At 39.2% G+C, this 15,025-nt stretch overlaps 1 protein-coding gene across 1 annotated transcript in view; it reads left to right on the top strand.

Annotated features, from left to right (window-relative positions):
• Window positions 1-13,490, top strand: part of immp1l (inner mitochondrial membrane peptidase subunit 1) — a 20,944-nt gene extending 7,454 nt beyond the window's left edge. The window contains exons 2-6 of the mRNA XM_037697479.1: window positions 3,312-3,422; window positions 3,528-3,616; window positions 3,775-3,901; window positions 12,541-12,651; window positions 13,179-13,490. Coding sequence (XP_037553407.1) covers window positions 3,312-3,422; window positions 3,528-3,616; window positions 3,775-3,901; window positions 12,541-12,651; window positions 13,179-13,259 — 519 coding nt within the window. The 3' untranslated portion in view covers window positions 13,260-13,490. The remainder of the gene's footprint in view (window positions 1-3,311; window positions 3,423-3,527; window positions 3,617-3,774; window positions 3,902-12,540; window positions 12,652-13,178) is intronic.
• The last annotated feature ends 1,535 nt before the right edge of the window (window positions 13,491-15,025 follow it).

Here is a 15,025-nt window from a genome sequence, read left to right on the forward strand (position 1 = left end):
CATAAATAATAATAATAATAATAATGTCATCACAATGTCAGCACTGTATGTTTCCATACAATGACGAAATTAGTCTCTGCATTTAACCCATCCACCACCAGGTGGTGCAGTGGGCAGCTATTGAAAGCGCCCGGGGGACATTTTGGGGATTAGACGTGCTGCCCAGAGACGCCACGTGATGTGCAGTGACTGGGGATCGAACCTGGGACTCTCGGGTCCCAAGCCGGCTGCCCTGCCTCTACACCATCTCAATCGATTTTTAAATGCGTTTGTTTTATTTTTTTCCGCTCCTACTCCTGAGCGTACTGCATATCGCATTACATGTCTGCTTGGCCACTGTACAATTGGGCCGTGTAGGCCACCGTACAGTGAGCTAGTTAGCCAGCTCCCTTTATCTGAATGGACTTAATAACATTAAAAATATTTGTTTAAGTCACAGTATTAAGCAGATGTGTTAATATATTGATACAGTTGAATGAAGAGTAGTAGTTTAAGTCATCAATGTTCAAAATGCTGTACAGTTTTTAAAACAGCTTGTATTTCATTATTATCTCTGCAACAGGGTAGAAGAAATTACATGTTATGACTGTTTTTGTTTGATGAATAACATAACTGGTCTCCTAACCTTTGCAACAAACTATATTTTCCTATTATGTAACAATAATATTAGTATTTTGTCCTTATTCATGCAGACATGGCTGCTCTGTGCCAAATGTATGGGGATCCCACAATAAGAGGATCACAGAATTAAACACAATGATGTTTCCATCTGCTGCTACTCATGTGGGATCCCCCTCTTTTTCCTCACTGTAGCAGCGCGGTGCAACAACAGGAGGCCAGCAGTCACAGATGGTTCTGCAGGAAAGGCGGCACTGACTTTTTTTGTCTCCCCACAAACATGTTTGGCGTGTAATCCTGGATTAACAGGGAGACTTTGTGTTCGTTTACAGCTGTAATACAGCATTCTATTAATGCTTGTTGCCCCACCACACAAGTACACTGGGTATTAGGGACAAGAGATAGTGTGAGTTGCCTGACTCGTTGCCTGGGGGAAATTAGAGCGATGATAGAGATCCAATCAAAGGTCCCTGTGGGTATCTACCTCATTCTGAATCCCAAAAGAGTCACTTCATCTCACACATTGCATTGTATATTAAACACACAGGTGATGCCATTGTCCATGCATATACACACAAACACACTCATGCACACACTATCAATGACCGAGCATGCTTCGGAAAACCAGGCGGCTGCATATGGACTCTTGATATCAGTCACTGGCCGTGTGATCTTGTTATGCAAAGTCCCTTAATCCCTACCTATGATGAATGCATGCTGGAATGGAGAGGTGGTGGGGGGGAGTGATGAAACAGAGATATGAGACCAGCTGCATGGGAGACTGTCTACTTTGCTTTGTGAATGAGTGCTAGCAAAGATTTTTGATCCCTAGTCCAGCAGAAGGAGGTACATATGTGAGATCATGTCTGAGAGAGCATTACAGTACCGCAGTGATGATGAAGCATACTGAGAGTAAGCAGAGAAGGGATGGACATGCTGTCTCAGTGCAAACCTGAGATTCACATTAACCTTTAGACCACTTTCTTCTCAACTGAGGAATTAGAGGGCCAGAGGTGTTATTGTACCTGCTAGGGAAGGACTGAGTTTATAGGTCCTGCAGAAAAGAACAAGAAACAGGGAAAAGGGGCACTTCATTTTGGCCCTGCACTGAGCAGCTATATGTCCCCCTTCACCTGCTCAAGCTCTTGTAGTATCTGTGAAAAGCTAAGGGTTGCGAGGGTGACTGTGGAATGGAGAGAGTAACAGCAGCAGGGATGAGAGAGGATGAAGTTGGTCTTTTTTGGATCAAAAGGATGGTGAATGGGCTAGAGACATACCATGCTAAGAATGAAAGAATAGATACAAAGTTTAATAGATGAAGTCTAGCTGGAATGAATGAGAGTGGACTGTGTGTGTGTGTGAGAGAAAAAGAGAAAGGAGAGGGAGTAATGGGATTAGGGGTAACACCTTTGGCAGGGCTCAGGGAGCCACCTGACACCCAGTCTGTTGGGAACCTGGGGAGAAAGGAGGTGGAGGTGAGGGAGAAATTGGGGGCCTAATCCTTGTCCATCTTTGGGAAGTCATTCCCAGAGCTCTAAAGATTTGGGGCTTTGGTTTCCGCTCTGCTTGCTTTGGTTAATAATACCCTGGGAGGGAGAGGAGACATGGAGAGAGATCGAGGGAAAGAGACAGAAGGAATAGAGGAGATGAAGAAAAAGATTTTGTAACCCTGTGGTGGACTAGCAGGACAGCAGCCTGAGCAAAAGGAAAATGACTGAAGCATACACTAACATTTAAACCTTATAGTATCTGTTAGACAATTTCATTATGTGTATATACAGGTGCTTTTCTTCATATGCATCAATGACAGTGTATAAATTCTGGTTTACTTTCCTCTGTTCATCCCACAAGTTGAGTAAAAGTCAATAACCTGAGAGTGGCTGAGATGTTTGCTTAGTAGGTACGTGTGCATAGTCGTTGTTTGTGTTTGAATGACATTGTTTGCAGGGCAGTTGTAAGGGTGCCAAGGTGTTTTTGTGTTTCTATGGTGCTGACAGGAGTTGATAACAGCTCTAATGATTGTGGTGGTAGAGGAGGCAGCACAGATACAGGGGCTGGCTGCAGACAGAGCAAGAGCTGCTTGGCTGGATGTGTCACAGCTTCTGTGTTTGTCCATCACCTGAGCGCAAGGTGTTGATGGGTCCATCCTACACAGGATCAAAGTTCAGGACAGTTTTCTGGTGTGAACCAGCCACTCAGCCCCTGAGAATGAAACACTGAAGAATGTGTCATCATAGCATTTGGCCAACTGTGGCAACCTTGTCCACACCTTTAGAAATTAAACTCCAAATGCAACATTTTTCAGTCAGGTCATCTGGACAGTTTCATTTTTTGTGCTGAAACGTTTCACCTTCGATCCAGAAGGCTTCATCAGTCAAGGAAACACACAACACAAAACTGATTCTTCCCCCAACAGCTTACTCCAAAGTGGAACAAACCAGTTATGTTGGTGCTAAGATGGTCTCTTTGTCACGCCCCCTCCTCCATTGCCGGCCCTCTTCCTTGTTGACAGTCGTGTCTGAAAAATGTTGGATTGTGTACTTGGATTATTGAGCATGGACTTTGTTGTTAAACTCCAAATGGCTTTTCTTTCTCTCTCTTTAAAAATCCTTTAAATAATTTAGTTCTACCAGGTCTGGATCAGATATAGTGACTGTAAGTGTATCATAAGTTCTGTCTGTTCTGTTTCATAGGTGACGATGTTTCGTCGTATGTTGGGGAAGACCTTGGGCTTCGTGGGTTATACAATCCAGTACGGCTGCATTGCACACTGTGCCTTTGAATACATCGGAGAATTTGTGGTGGTTTGTATTACACAAAATATAAAAATTATGCCTCTTTTCTCACGTTGCATAATTATTTTTCTGCACAAGGAATAACCAAGTTTTGTTTCCTTTGTCTTAATTCAGTGTTCTGGTCCATCCATGGAGCCGACGATTGTAAATCATGATGTTGTCTTCTCTGAACGCATGAGTCGTCATCTTTGTAAAATACAAAAGTGGGTAGGACTGATGTGTTTCATTCAGAGTACAACACATTAAATATTACATGTACTTTTACATTCACTGAAAGATTATGGGCTTATAATTTTACAAATATGCATAGAATGTATCTGATGTGTTATAATTAATCAGTATGCTTATGTTTTGTTTTCAGTGGTGACATAATAATTGCAAAAAGTCCATTTGACCCAAATATGAACATTTGTAAAAGGGTAATAGGGCTGGAAGGTGACAAAATCTGCACAAGTGCCCCTTCAAATTTTTTCAAGACCCACACATATGTAAGTATGTTTATATCACACACACACATACATTTTGTTTCCTTATACAAATTTCTCATTTACTTACTACCTGCTTTACAAGTGAGGGTTCGTTTTGGCAAGCTTATTCAAACAACCACAGCTCAGTGCATGTCCTAGAAAGCAAACTGAAAGTTATAGTTTCATAGAGAATGAATGAATAAGACATTTAGTAGAAAACACTTGATAGTCTCTTCCACTATAAAATGCCACAAAATACTTTATGCATTATGCAGAGTTGTGTTTCAGTTTTTCTTTGTATGTGCACCACAGTCTGTACGCTGTCAGACTTGTTTACATTTTAGACCACGCACATCCATTTTGTGTCACTGATCAAAAATATCAGCTTTTGACAACACCTATATTTCCTCAGAACAGTGATAAAACCTGAGAGTGATCGAGGTTTTGGCCACTGAAACCACTGTCATTGCTTTTCTATTACTACTCTCCCCAACACCCACAGCTCAGGCCTGCAATCTCTCTGAAGCCTGTTAGAGTTAGTGCCAGCCGAATGGACAGACTGATGGGTGGGAGGAGGGTTGTCTGAGTGTGTGTTTGTGTGTGTGACAATATATGACAGTCCACAAACCAAAGGCTGTGTTTATGTTGCATGTTTTTGAATTTATGTTGTATTTTATAGACTATAGGCAGACACTTGGATGAGGTTATAAAAACATTGCACAGGGCCAAGTCTGCAAGTGCCATTCATCAAATGAAAAGTAAATACCGGTACTTTGGTTTCCTTTTCTACTTTGCATTTATATACAAATGACTAGAACTTGTAAGCAATGGGATCAGTGCATTTTGAGCTATCAAAATATATATGAAAAATGTTTCAGCTTGAGGCATTTTTTTCAAGTTTACATTGCTGTCCATGAGTTTAAGCTAGTTCCTATTGACTCTGACTCGCTTCAACATATTTTTAGGGTTGGTAATCCTAGGGCTGGACAATAATTCAATATCGATATATATCACAATATACTTTTAGTCAAAAACGGTGATATGAGTTTTAAGCACATTTTCGATATTTCAATACACGTTACGCTATGATTACAGCGTTTCACTGACGCATTTCTTTTTTCTGTTTGGGTTGAAGCGGCTGTTCAATTCAATTCAAAAATACTTTATTAATCCCAGAGGGAAATTATTTTGTTGTTGTAACTCGTTATCCTCATTTCATTAAGAGATGCTATAGATACCGATGGCTGTAGACAGGAAGGATCACTTGTAAAGGTCCATCTCACAGTGGATCCTAAGAAACTGGCTGCAGATGCCGTCCGATCCGTCCACCCAGACTCGGCTGGCCTCTTGGTTCCCCTGGACTGTAGGACCGCTTGAATGCTGGGCAGAACTCCTCCCAGAGCGATGGCCGCTCCTCTCAGAAGTCTGCCGAGCTCCCCATAGCTGCGGACAGCCAACTGTAGGTGCTGAGGGACAATCCTGTTCTTCTGCTGTCGTGAGCCGTGTTTCCTGCTAGTTCCAGAGTCTCAGTGGTCAGGCACTCGAGCACAGCTGGCAGGTAGATGAGAATGCATCCATAGAACATCCTTTTCAACTCATTTGAGAGTTGGGGCCATAGTTGAGATATTATTTCAGCTTTTTAGATGTTATTCAGCTGCTGTTGTTGTAGAAAACTGCCTTGTTGCCATGGTTACGCATCATAACAAATGTCCAAAACTAAAAAAAAAAAGTAAAAATCCTTCCAGCTGCACAGCATTCGATACCAAAGGAAACGATCATCCAAAAAATGTGATTTACATCCAGAAAAAGAGGAATTAAAGTTTCCAAAAGCAAAATCTCAGAATGAAATTAACAGAGCTGCTCCAACATGCAGCCTCCTTGAGCGGCGCAATTCTAGAATGGAAATGTTTCAACTCGAACAGAAAAAGCCGTGACACAACTAAGTCCGTGGTGACGTACACCACACACAGAGCTCGAAGGAGTCAGCGGTAGTAGGCTAGGATAAGCTCCAACACGCGGTAAGTTTTCGCTTGAAAATGAGTGCCCATGACCGTCAGAATTTGACTGAACAGGATTTCACAAGCAAAGAGAAAGCAGATGACATAATTGGTAAGAGAGGAAAGACTAATTCGGTGGTGTGGAAGTGATTTGTCTATTAGGGGTGCACCGATTGCAATTTTCTGGACCATCACCAATTTCTAAAAGTCTGACCTGCCGATTCTGATTTTGACCAATACTAATTTGTTTTTATAAGCAACACTGTCAGGTGTTATAAGGTCACAATGCACCTTCAATTTTCCAATCTTATTTTATTGAAAAACATACCCTTGAACAATATCCTAAAAACAATCCAAACTTGTTTTAACTGGTAGTGCTCTGAAATATAAATGAAGTTCAGACAATTGTTGTTAAAACAACAAAAAAAAAATCTGTAAAATTGGTTTCTCATGCAAGTATCGGCCAATTTCCGATTTCCCAAAATTAAGGAAATCGGGGCCACCCCACTATCTAAGATCCGATAAACTTCAGGTTTCAATATGCTGCAAAATGTGCCGGAGAATCGTTCCAACTAGTAGTGGGAACACATCTAAGTTGTTCCACGTTTCCACTCGATAGAATATGATGAGTCAGAAGATGAAGCACAATAACAGTTTGAGCCAGCGTGTCCCTGAAACAAACCCCCCCCCCCCCCCCCCCTAAGCTGTATCAAAAGAGAAACATGCAGCAAATGCAGACGTTTGCTGCATGGATGTTGTTTAAAGTTAAAACTATTAAAATTGACAAAGTTGAGCATTTTATGTTTATTTGACGGTGAGTTCAAATTTCTTTGAAGGCTAAATACAAATAAAAGATGAACATTAATTTATTTGTACAGTTTTTTTGAGGCATTTATATTGTTTATATCAATATTGGAATTGTTATCAACCGAAATTAAGAAATATATCATGATAAAAGTTTGATAATCCTAAATAGTAATAATTTCAACTACTGTTTTCACTTTCAGATCATTGTTTAATCTTCTAATCTGAATTCTGCTTTAGAACAGAACATTCTTCCTTTTTTGCCTTTGAGTTAAAAGTTAATTTGTGTATTTGGTCACATTTGGGCCTGTAAAACGTTGCTATAATGAAAAAGTACCAAAACAGCCAGGTCCTTCCATGGCCTCAGGCTCCAAAAGAAAGTTAATCTACATATCTGTGATTGTCCCCTGGTGGCCTGCAAACATTTCATTCTGCCCATAAAGTTTGAATATAATATTTGATAAAACATGTTGACACAGTAATTAGTTTGCTTGCTTGCAGCATGTGGTCAGGCCCAACTTGAAAAACAGTAAAAAAGAAAGCTGCTGCTGAGTCCGATGAGTCGCTAACTCTATTTAGCATAATTCAATGTGAAAGAGATGAGACATATGAAGCCTGGATTCTACTTTAGGTATCCTTTTTTTATTTTTTATTTTGGTGCACCAGCCAAAAAAACCTGACACTGAACTTATTGCGTAGCTTTGATTGTTTTGCTCAGAAAAGAACGTTGCAATGAGGGAGGCCCAGGTTTGAGTCCAGCATCGGATATGCCCATGATTTTTTGGTTTCCTTCAATTGTTACATTTTCTGTGGCATTGTTTTGTAGTTAGAACAGGACTACACTGCAGATGTTTTAACTCTTGGAACAATTACTGCATGACTGTTCCTAATATAGGTACATTTGTGCCTCACATAAAAGTAAAACAAACCCTGTTTTTGAACAATACTCTGCTTTGGGCGCTTTCCTGCAGGTAGTCTTACTTAAAATGCTCAAAAGCTTTAACTAAATTTGAAAAATATATTCTTTAGCACCGGCAGTTATCACAGCTTTAACATTTTCTGCATACTTTACTTACAATTTATGTACATTTGCCTTTTTATTTTCTGGTAAAATCTCGACCAAAACTTGGCAAACTGAAAAACAAAAGTAGAAGATTGTCTTCATGTCCTACAACTCTTGTCTGCATGTATGTGTGAATGTATGTGTAAGGTAACACTGTAAATGTCACACAATTGATAGAAACACTGTCTTAAAAAGAATCATCTGCTTCCAACTGTTAATATAGCAGTGGACTAATGCTAAACGTAAACCTTTGAAATCTCCAAACTGATAAATGACTTGGTGATTATTTACTTTTTGTAAAAGTTTATATGCTGACATAAATCCCAGCACTGCTTTTTCACATCAAATTTTTCCTGAGGTCAAATACAAAGGCATATACTGTGCATACAGTACATGCATACATACCAGATGCAGGAAGAGAGCCACCTGCATCGTGAAGGACCCCACTCACCCAGCACAAACACGTTTTGCCCCGCTTCCCTCGGGCAAGAGACTGAGGAGCATTAAGTGCAGAACCACTAGACTGAGGAACAGCTTCTACCCTGAAGCAGTTAGACTTGTGTATCTCTAATCAGGATTATCACTGGGGGAAAAAAAAATCACTGTGATGCCACTTGATTGATGTTATGTGCTGCTGATTATCCATGCTGCTCATCTCATGTTGCTGTGTTCATTCGTACTCATCTACTCACACACTCATGTCCATGCTGCTGTTGTTGGGCGTATTGTTTTTGCACTTTTAAGTGTTTAGCATATTCTTAGTTTTAGTGTATTTCTTAGTTCATATCTTAGATCTTACTACTGTTTTTCTTTTACAATTTATACTTTGTTGGATGTAACTGGGGCCTTGTACACACAATTTCATTCCACCACATGTACCACATGAGATGCGAATGACAATAAAGAAAACCATGAACTTGACATACATACATACATATAAAGGCATTTAAAAGTAAATGCGTTATGGTTTTACTCATAAATAGAGCAGACAACGACAACACAAAACTAACTATTAATTACAAAACTAACTATTAATTACAAAACTAACTATTAATTACAAAACTAACTATTAATTGCAAAACTAACTATTAATTGCAAAACTAACTATTAATTGCAAAACTAACTAATTAACAACATCCATATGCAATATCAAGCTGAACATAATTCTTCACCCCAGTTATGTTAAAATAATGAAAAAGGACAAATTAGAACTTACAAGTGTTAACACATTTTTTAATGCTACAAAGTTATGATGCATATTACCTGGATATTTTTAATATTATGTTTTGTCATATTTATTATGTTTTTACCTCCCAGGGACAAAGTGACTGTGCAACAACTGGTGTAACTGAGAAAATACCAGTTGTTCATATGGGTTTGAGTCTCCTTAGAGAGTTGATTTTTTTTTTTCTTCTCAGGAGGATTTGTGTGTTTGTGTGTGATTATGATGGTGTGAAGCCTTATTTGTAGACCTGTAGAGTTTTTTTTTTTGTGTGTTTTTTTTTACGGCAGTGTTGGACCCTGTCATCACCTACTTTCTTGTTCAGACAGATAGAAGCATCAAAGATCCAACAACAGACTAATTGCTCTCTCACCTTTAAGGAATCATTTCGATTTTGAAGCTTTTATGTCAAAACAGTGCCACTTGATCCTAATGTTGTACCAGATGAGACAGAAAGATGAGCGAGACGAAAGGTTCTCATATCTTCTGTTCTTTGCAGTAAAGATATACAGAATAACATAGCAAAGATTTAACTATATTCATATGCGATATTAAGCTGAACATAATTCCTCACCCCAATTATGTTAAAATAATGAGCAGTGTAACGACATGGCTGTTAAACAACATTCCTCCACAGCGATGAGAGCTCCAGTTTCGTCTCTTCTCGACACGTCTCTGACAGGTACACAATGCCTGGCATCGACCTAACCTGCAGCTGCTGAACTACTGCTTTTTTTTTGCCATCCATCACAACAAAATCCCCCACCCCCACATTATTTAAATATACTTCAGCTCTGTATTGAGCCTATGTGGATATTTAGAAACATGGAGAAATGTTCGTCTGTCAAAAGTAGACATATTGATACTGTTGGGAACCAAGATGACAGATTACTCACATATGCCACCACCCTGTCTGCAGAGAAACTGATTAATTACAGGCTTTATGTGTTTCATCAGTCCTATAAATTCAGAGGTTTTTCTTTAACTTAATTCTGTTTTTGTTTTGTTGTTCACCCATCTGTGATTCACAAGCTGATGGGCCCCAATGTTTATGCTGGTTCTGTCCACAATGGAGCAGTTCAGGTTTCCAACCTCTTTATCACTTTTCTGAAAAATTTCCAGGTGATCTTTCAAGTAGATTGTCTTTACTCCTGCTTGAGTTTCTCTATGACGTTGTTTGTTTTATAAAGCTACTAATTGGTCTTTTTTATCATCGCGTTGTACCCTTGGAAAAATGAATTTTATGTACTTTGTGTAAAAGTTAGGACTTTTGGAAATCATCATGAAGGTCCAACACTAAATTTGTGAGTTTTGTGCTAGTTGTGTTATTGTCTGCCAAAAATAGCTATGTTTTTATATATATATTTTTAGCCTGAAAGGAGCCTTAGATTGTTTTGTCGACACACAGGGGTTGCACAGCACTGGCAGGAGTGTGTAATGAAGGAAATCCTCCTTCATCAGAACAGAGGCTAAGCAATGTTTTCAGGGGACTGGAAGATGACAACTGAATCTCCTGGGCAGTAATGACTTTTGGAAAACTTGTTAAATCCAAACATCATACAGCTTTTTGTGTTTCTTAGTCCTATTTCGTTTTTTTTTTTTAATTTGGTTTTAATAAGTACAGCCTTATGGTGCATTCACACCAGCCCTGTTTAGTCTGCTTTAATCGAACTCTAGTCCGTTGTACATGATTGATTGTTTTGGATGGGTGTGCTCTGTTTTGCACGTGTTAAAAGCCGACTTTTGAGATTCCAACAGGAGACTGGCTTGAAACGCAGCAGCAAAGGCTATGAAACAGATCTGGTTGGCAGGCCATAGACTGAGGAAGTCCTCTGGATGGGGAACGAAACGTTGCATTTAAAGAAACTGGTCCAGAGGACACAATTTAACCTTTTTTATTGTTTCTTCCTTATTATTATTTGCCTTCTTGTTTCTTGAGTTTTTAATATTAATTGAGGCATTTCCAAACCTTAAAAAAAGTAATAAAAGCATATTTTAGTGCAGTTAAGCTCAAGAATAGTCTTATCACACTGACTAATAACTTTTTGTTATTTGATCTGACTTGGAAAAAACACGACTCAAAGACTGACTGGATTTAGGTTTTCATCACCTGCGTTGTAGCAACAAGACTTAGTGTCTTTGCAAACTGCATGTTTGAATTAACAAGTTGACTTATTTGTACTACATCTGAGTTCTTGTCAAGTGATTTGGTCATTACTGATATGAAGTAATCATGCCTGTATTTATAGCACATTGCAGCGTTAGACTCTTACAGAACTGGACTCTCCCATAGCCACAGTTACTGATTTGCGTCCAGATGCAAATTTGCCCCAGATAGAAAATCTGACCCACAGTGGGTATTTTTACTGTGGTTGATTAGATGTTGCTAATTTGCATCGGTGTTGTTGATCAGTTTGTGGCTTTGCTTTAAGTTTTATTTAAACGACTGGAATGGTTTTCCCAAAATGTTTGAACAGGTGAACAGAAGATTTTCTAATCAAACCTTTATGCATTTAGGGTCAACCCAACCAAGGAGAATATTCAAAAGAAAACTCAAACTGATGGCTTGTGATTTAGCAGATGACAAACTATAGTATTTCTTTTTTCTTGTGTGCTTGGGAGCCGGCATATGTTGCCATGTTAATGAGGTGTAATGGTGAGAATCCAGCATGCTGACATATGGTTCTCAAATGACTCCTTTAATGATATTCATTTGTGTCATTATTAGTCAGTGAGTTGTTTACCTCATGTTAGGTCAACGTGTCACTAGCTTGTGATGATGTCACATCATCTGTCTCAATTATCAAATATGAAACAAAAAGCAGCATTTCACTGTAAGACTAATCAAAGAGCAGGTCCGAGTAAGAAGCTCAAACGTTAGCAAAGATTGTGACATCGCCCACTGTTCCTGTTTTTTTTTTTTTTTCTATTCTTTTTCTTCCAGAGGACTTTTGCCGTTAAAAAGTTAGGCAACACAAAAATAGACTCGCGGATTGTGATGCCCATTATGACAATATAATGTGTTGTTGATCCTGTCTGCACATATAGGGGGACAGCACACTTAATTAGGGCCTTGACAAGCCTACTCTCCTAAAGTGATGAGATTAATCATAATTGGTGTCACTGTGAATTAGAGCCTGCTTGGATGACCGCCCCACTGGCAGGTCGGACCGCGGTGGAGACCCTTGGACACTGCTGCTAGCTGCAGCGGAGTCCTCTCCCTTGTGCTCCCTCTACCCAGCTATCTCAGGCCCCTCTCTGGCTTTGTTTTCCCCCATCCCCACCCCCATGGTAAGAGGGGCATAGATCTTAGCCAACAGCCTAATGACCCTGTTTGAAGTTCTTGTAAATCCATATCCCCCAACGCTGTCCGTTACCCATGACCCCTCTCCTAAGATGATGCAGGTTAAAGAAGGGACCAATAGGTTGACGCTAAGAGAGGTGGGGAGGGAGGGGAAAAATGAGCCAACTGTTTGGACTTAATGGATCTACTCACTTTTACTAGTTGAGTTTAGTCAGAAACTTGCTTTCTTTCTGATATTTTTGTCCTGCTTTTGTGTGATAATATTTTTAGGTTCCAAAAGGCCACGTATGGCTGGAAGGCGATAACCTTAAGAATTCCACTGACTCAAGGAGCTATGGCCCAATTCCCTATGCCCTCATTCAAGGGCGTGTTTGCTTAAAGGTAACAACCAGGCTTTTCTCAAATGTTTTCCAAATTAAGCGACATCGTTTTCTTATGCGAGTTTGATTATGTCAAGCGTTTGCTCTAAGATGCTGTCCTTTAATAAATGTTTGTGTCATTCCATTTAGTCTGTTTTAGCTACAAATCAAAGACTTTAGTCAGTTTGAAGCTTAAAAACAACTGTGTGTGATTAACCAAAGCCTGGACAACATATTGTGTAGCTTTCTACTTTGCAAAGTTGTCTTTTCACTGGATGTCATCACAACCATGACCCTGGAAACAGGTCGTGCAACCTTCTGTCCATCTGATTGGACAGCGGCACTCCACTGGAGGCCATGCTATGACAGCTGATAAAATAACAGGATTGTTTTTGTAATGAGGTCAAATGCATCATTAAAAGCTGCGTTTTACAGCTTGTGCCAAAAGTAAAATACGATTTTTCACATTATTGTAGGGAGCTATTTTGTGTTTATTAATAGATTCTTTCTTAACTTCTTATTTTTCTGTTTCTTCCCCCTCCTATGCAGCTCTGGCCTCCACATAGTTTTGGTACCTTGAGCGAAAGCCCAACCCACCACATCAATAAATCTCAGAGGGACTCAGACTGACACATCCCACGTTTTTGTGATGTATCTTCCTGTACTTTGTCTAAATTTATTTTTAAATAAAATTGCCTTTTAATCTATTTTCTTTTTGATTGTTTTAATAAAGGTTTATTTAATTTAAAATAATTTTAGAAGCATTTTGAAGGCATACTGAATTAGATTTTTCCAGTTAAAATATATATATATTTTTAATACTCCAGCATTCTTACACACCTAATTAATGAAAATATTTTGCAATTGTCAGGTCTCTCTTGTAAATGAGTCCTCGAGGCTCAATGGGATTTACCTGTCTAAATAAAGGTTGAATGAATGAATTGTCCCGCCTGAGTCTTCTGGGGTCTTTGTTATGCAGCACTGGAAAAGAAGCAGACACAAGTAAAATTGTGTCTCTGTGGAATAGCTGATAGCATAAAATGTATGTGCTGTTTAAGCAAACCATTTCACAAATAATAAAATAAAGTAGAAATTTGCTTAAAACTACAAACTTTAAAGTTAGCAATTTCCTGTTTGAATCCCCTTTAAAATATGTTATTAATGTCATATTTACCGTGTCCTGGTTAAACAAAAGCTCCCTGATTGTTTAATATTTCATTAGTCTGCAAAGGCTATTGAAAAAAGTTAACATTTCCCATTTAACCATGCAATATTAATATGCACTTAGGAAAGACTCACTCTCCGCCGAGTACATTGTGTGTGTGTGTGGGGGGTGGGTGGGGGGTGGGGGGTGGTTAGGGTTGGGGGAAGGGGTTGTTTAACACTCCTAATCCAATATTTGGACGCACTAATGGCAATATGTGTTTACAGTTGTCAAAAAACTGACTACAGTTTTATTTTTTTAAGATGCAACACTATGACTTTACTTTTCCTATGTGGTCCATCACAGGACCACATAGATTTGTCAATAAAATTCATAGTTAATCACATACACTGTACAATTACAATAATACAGAGCATGATAAGCAATTAACTGCTGAAGGAGGAAAAAACATATCATTAAAGTATGAATAATACAACATAAAAATATATATTTCTATATAATTTCTTCTACATTACAAATATTTTAAACAAAAAGTTTGTCACAACAAAGCATCAAAGAACCAACATTTGGTCAGTGGCAAAAAAAATAAGCTGATCTTGTTTTATTTCCATCCGCCTGCTGACTCTTACAAAAATCCCTGCATTGCTGCACATTTGCAAGTCTTTCTCCTCCTGCTCAGACCTTCCTGGGCATAGAGACTTAACAGCACATTCACATACAGAGCTCAGCTGGTCATCCTCCAAGGCAGAGAGGGACTCTCCTCTTTTGAACTCCCCAGGGGAAGTGAGTTCTGGGCAGCCGTGGGTCCCTGTCCAGCTGCTTCGTCTGTCTGCAGGGGACCAGAGGGTCACAGACAAGGCTCACTGTGACACTGAATTATCTGCCCGAGTGTGATTTGTGCCTGCTGGAAGGAATACTCAAGATAATACGTGTGTGCGCACGCTCATGAAAAATATTCTTTAAAGGATGTGCTTCGAGCACATCTTTTTTTCTCAAGGTTTTATGTTCATCTGTTGCGTGTCAACATGGTGATGCTGTTCAGCTGAAATGCTGACACAAGTAATCTGAGTGCATCTCCTTCAAGATACTGCCCCGTAGGAGGGGCCATAGCTGTTTACTAACTAAAGCCGTCACGAATGAAAAGCTGTTTCTGATTTGAGAAATGTTAACAAGGTTAAAACTGAAGACTGGACATCCACACCACCAAAAGTCTATTGGAATAAGTCTGTAT

Source organism: Nematolebias whitei, chromosome 2, assembly GCF_014905685.2.
Source record: "Nematolebias whitei isolate Nwh7 chromosome 2, NemWhi1, whole genome shotgun sequence".
Lineage (NCBI taxonomy): Eukaryota > Metazoa > Chordata > Actinopteri > Cyprinodontiformes > Rivulidae > Nematolebias > Nematolebias whitei.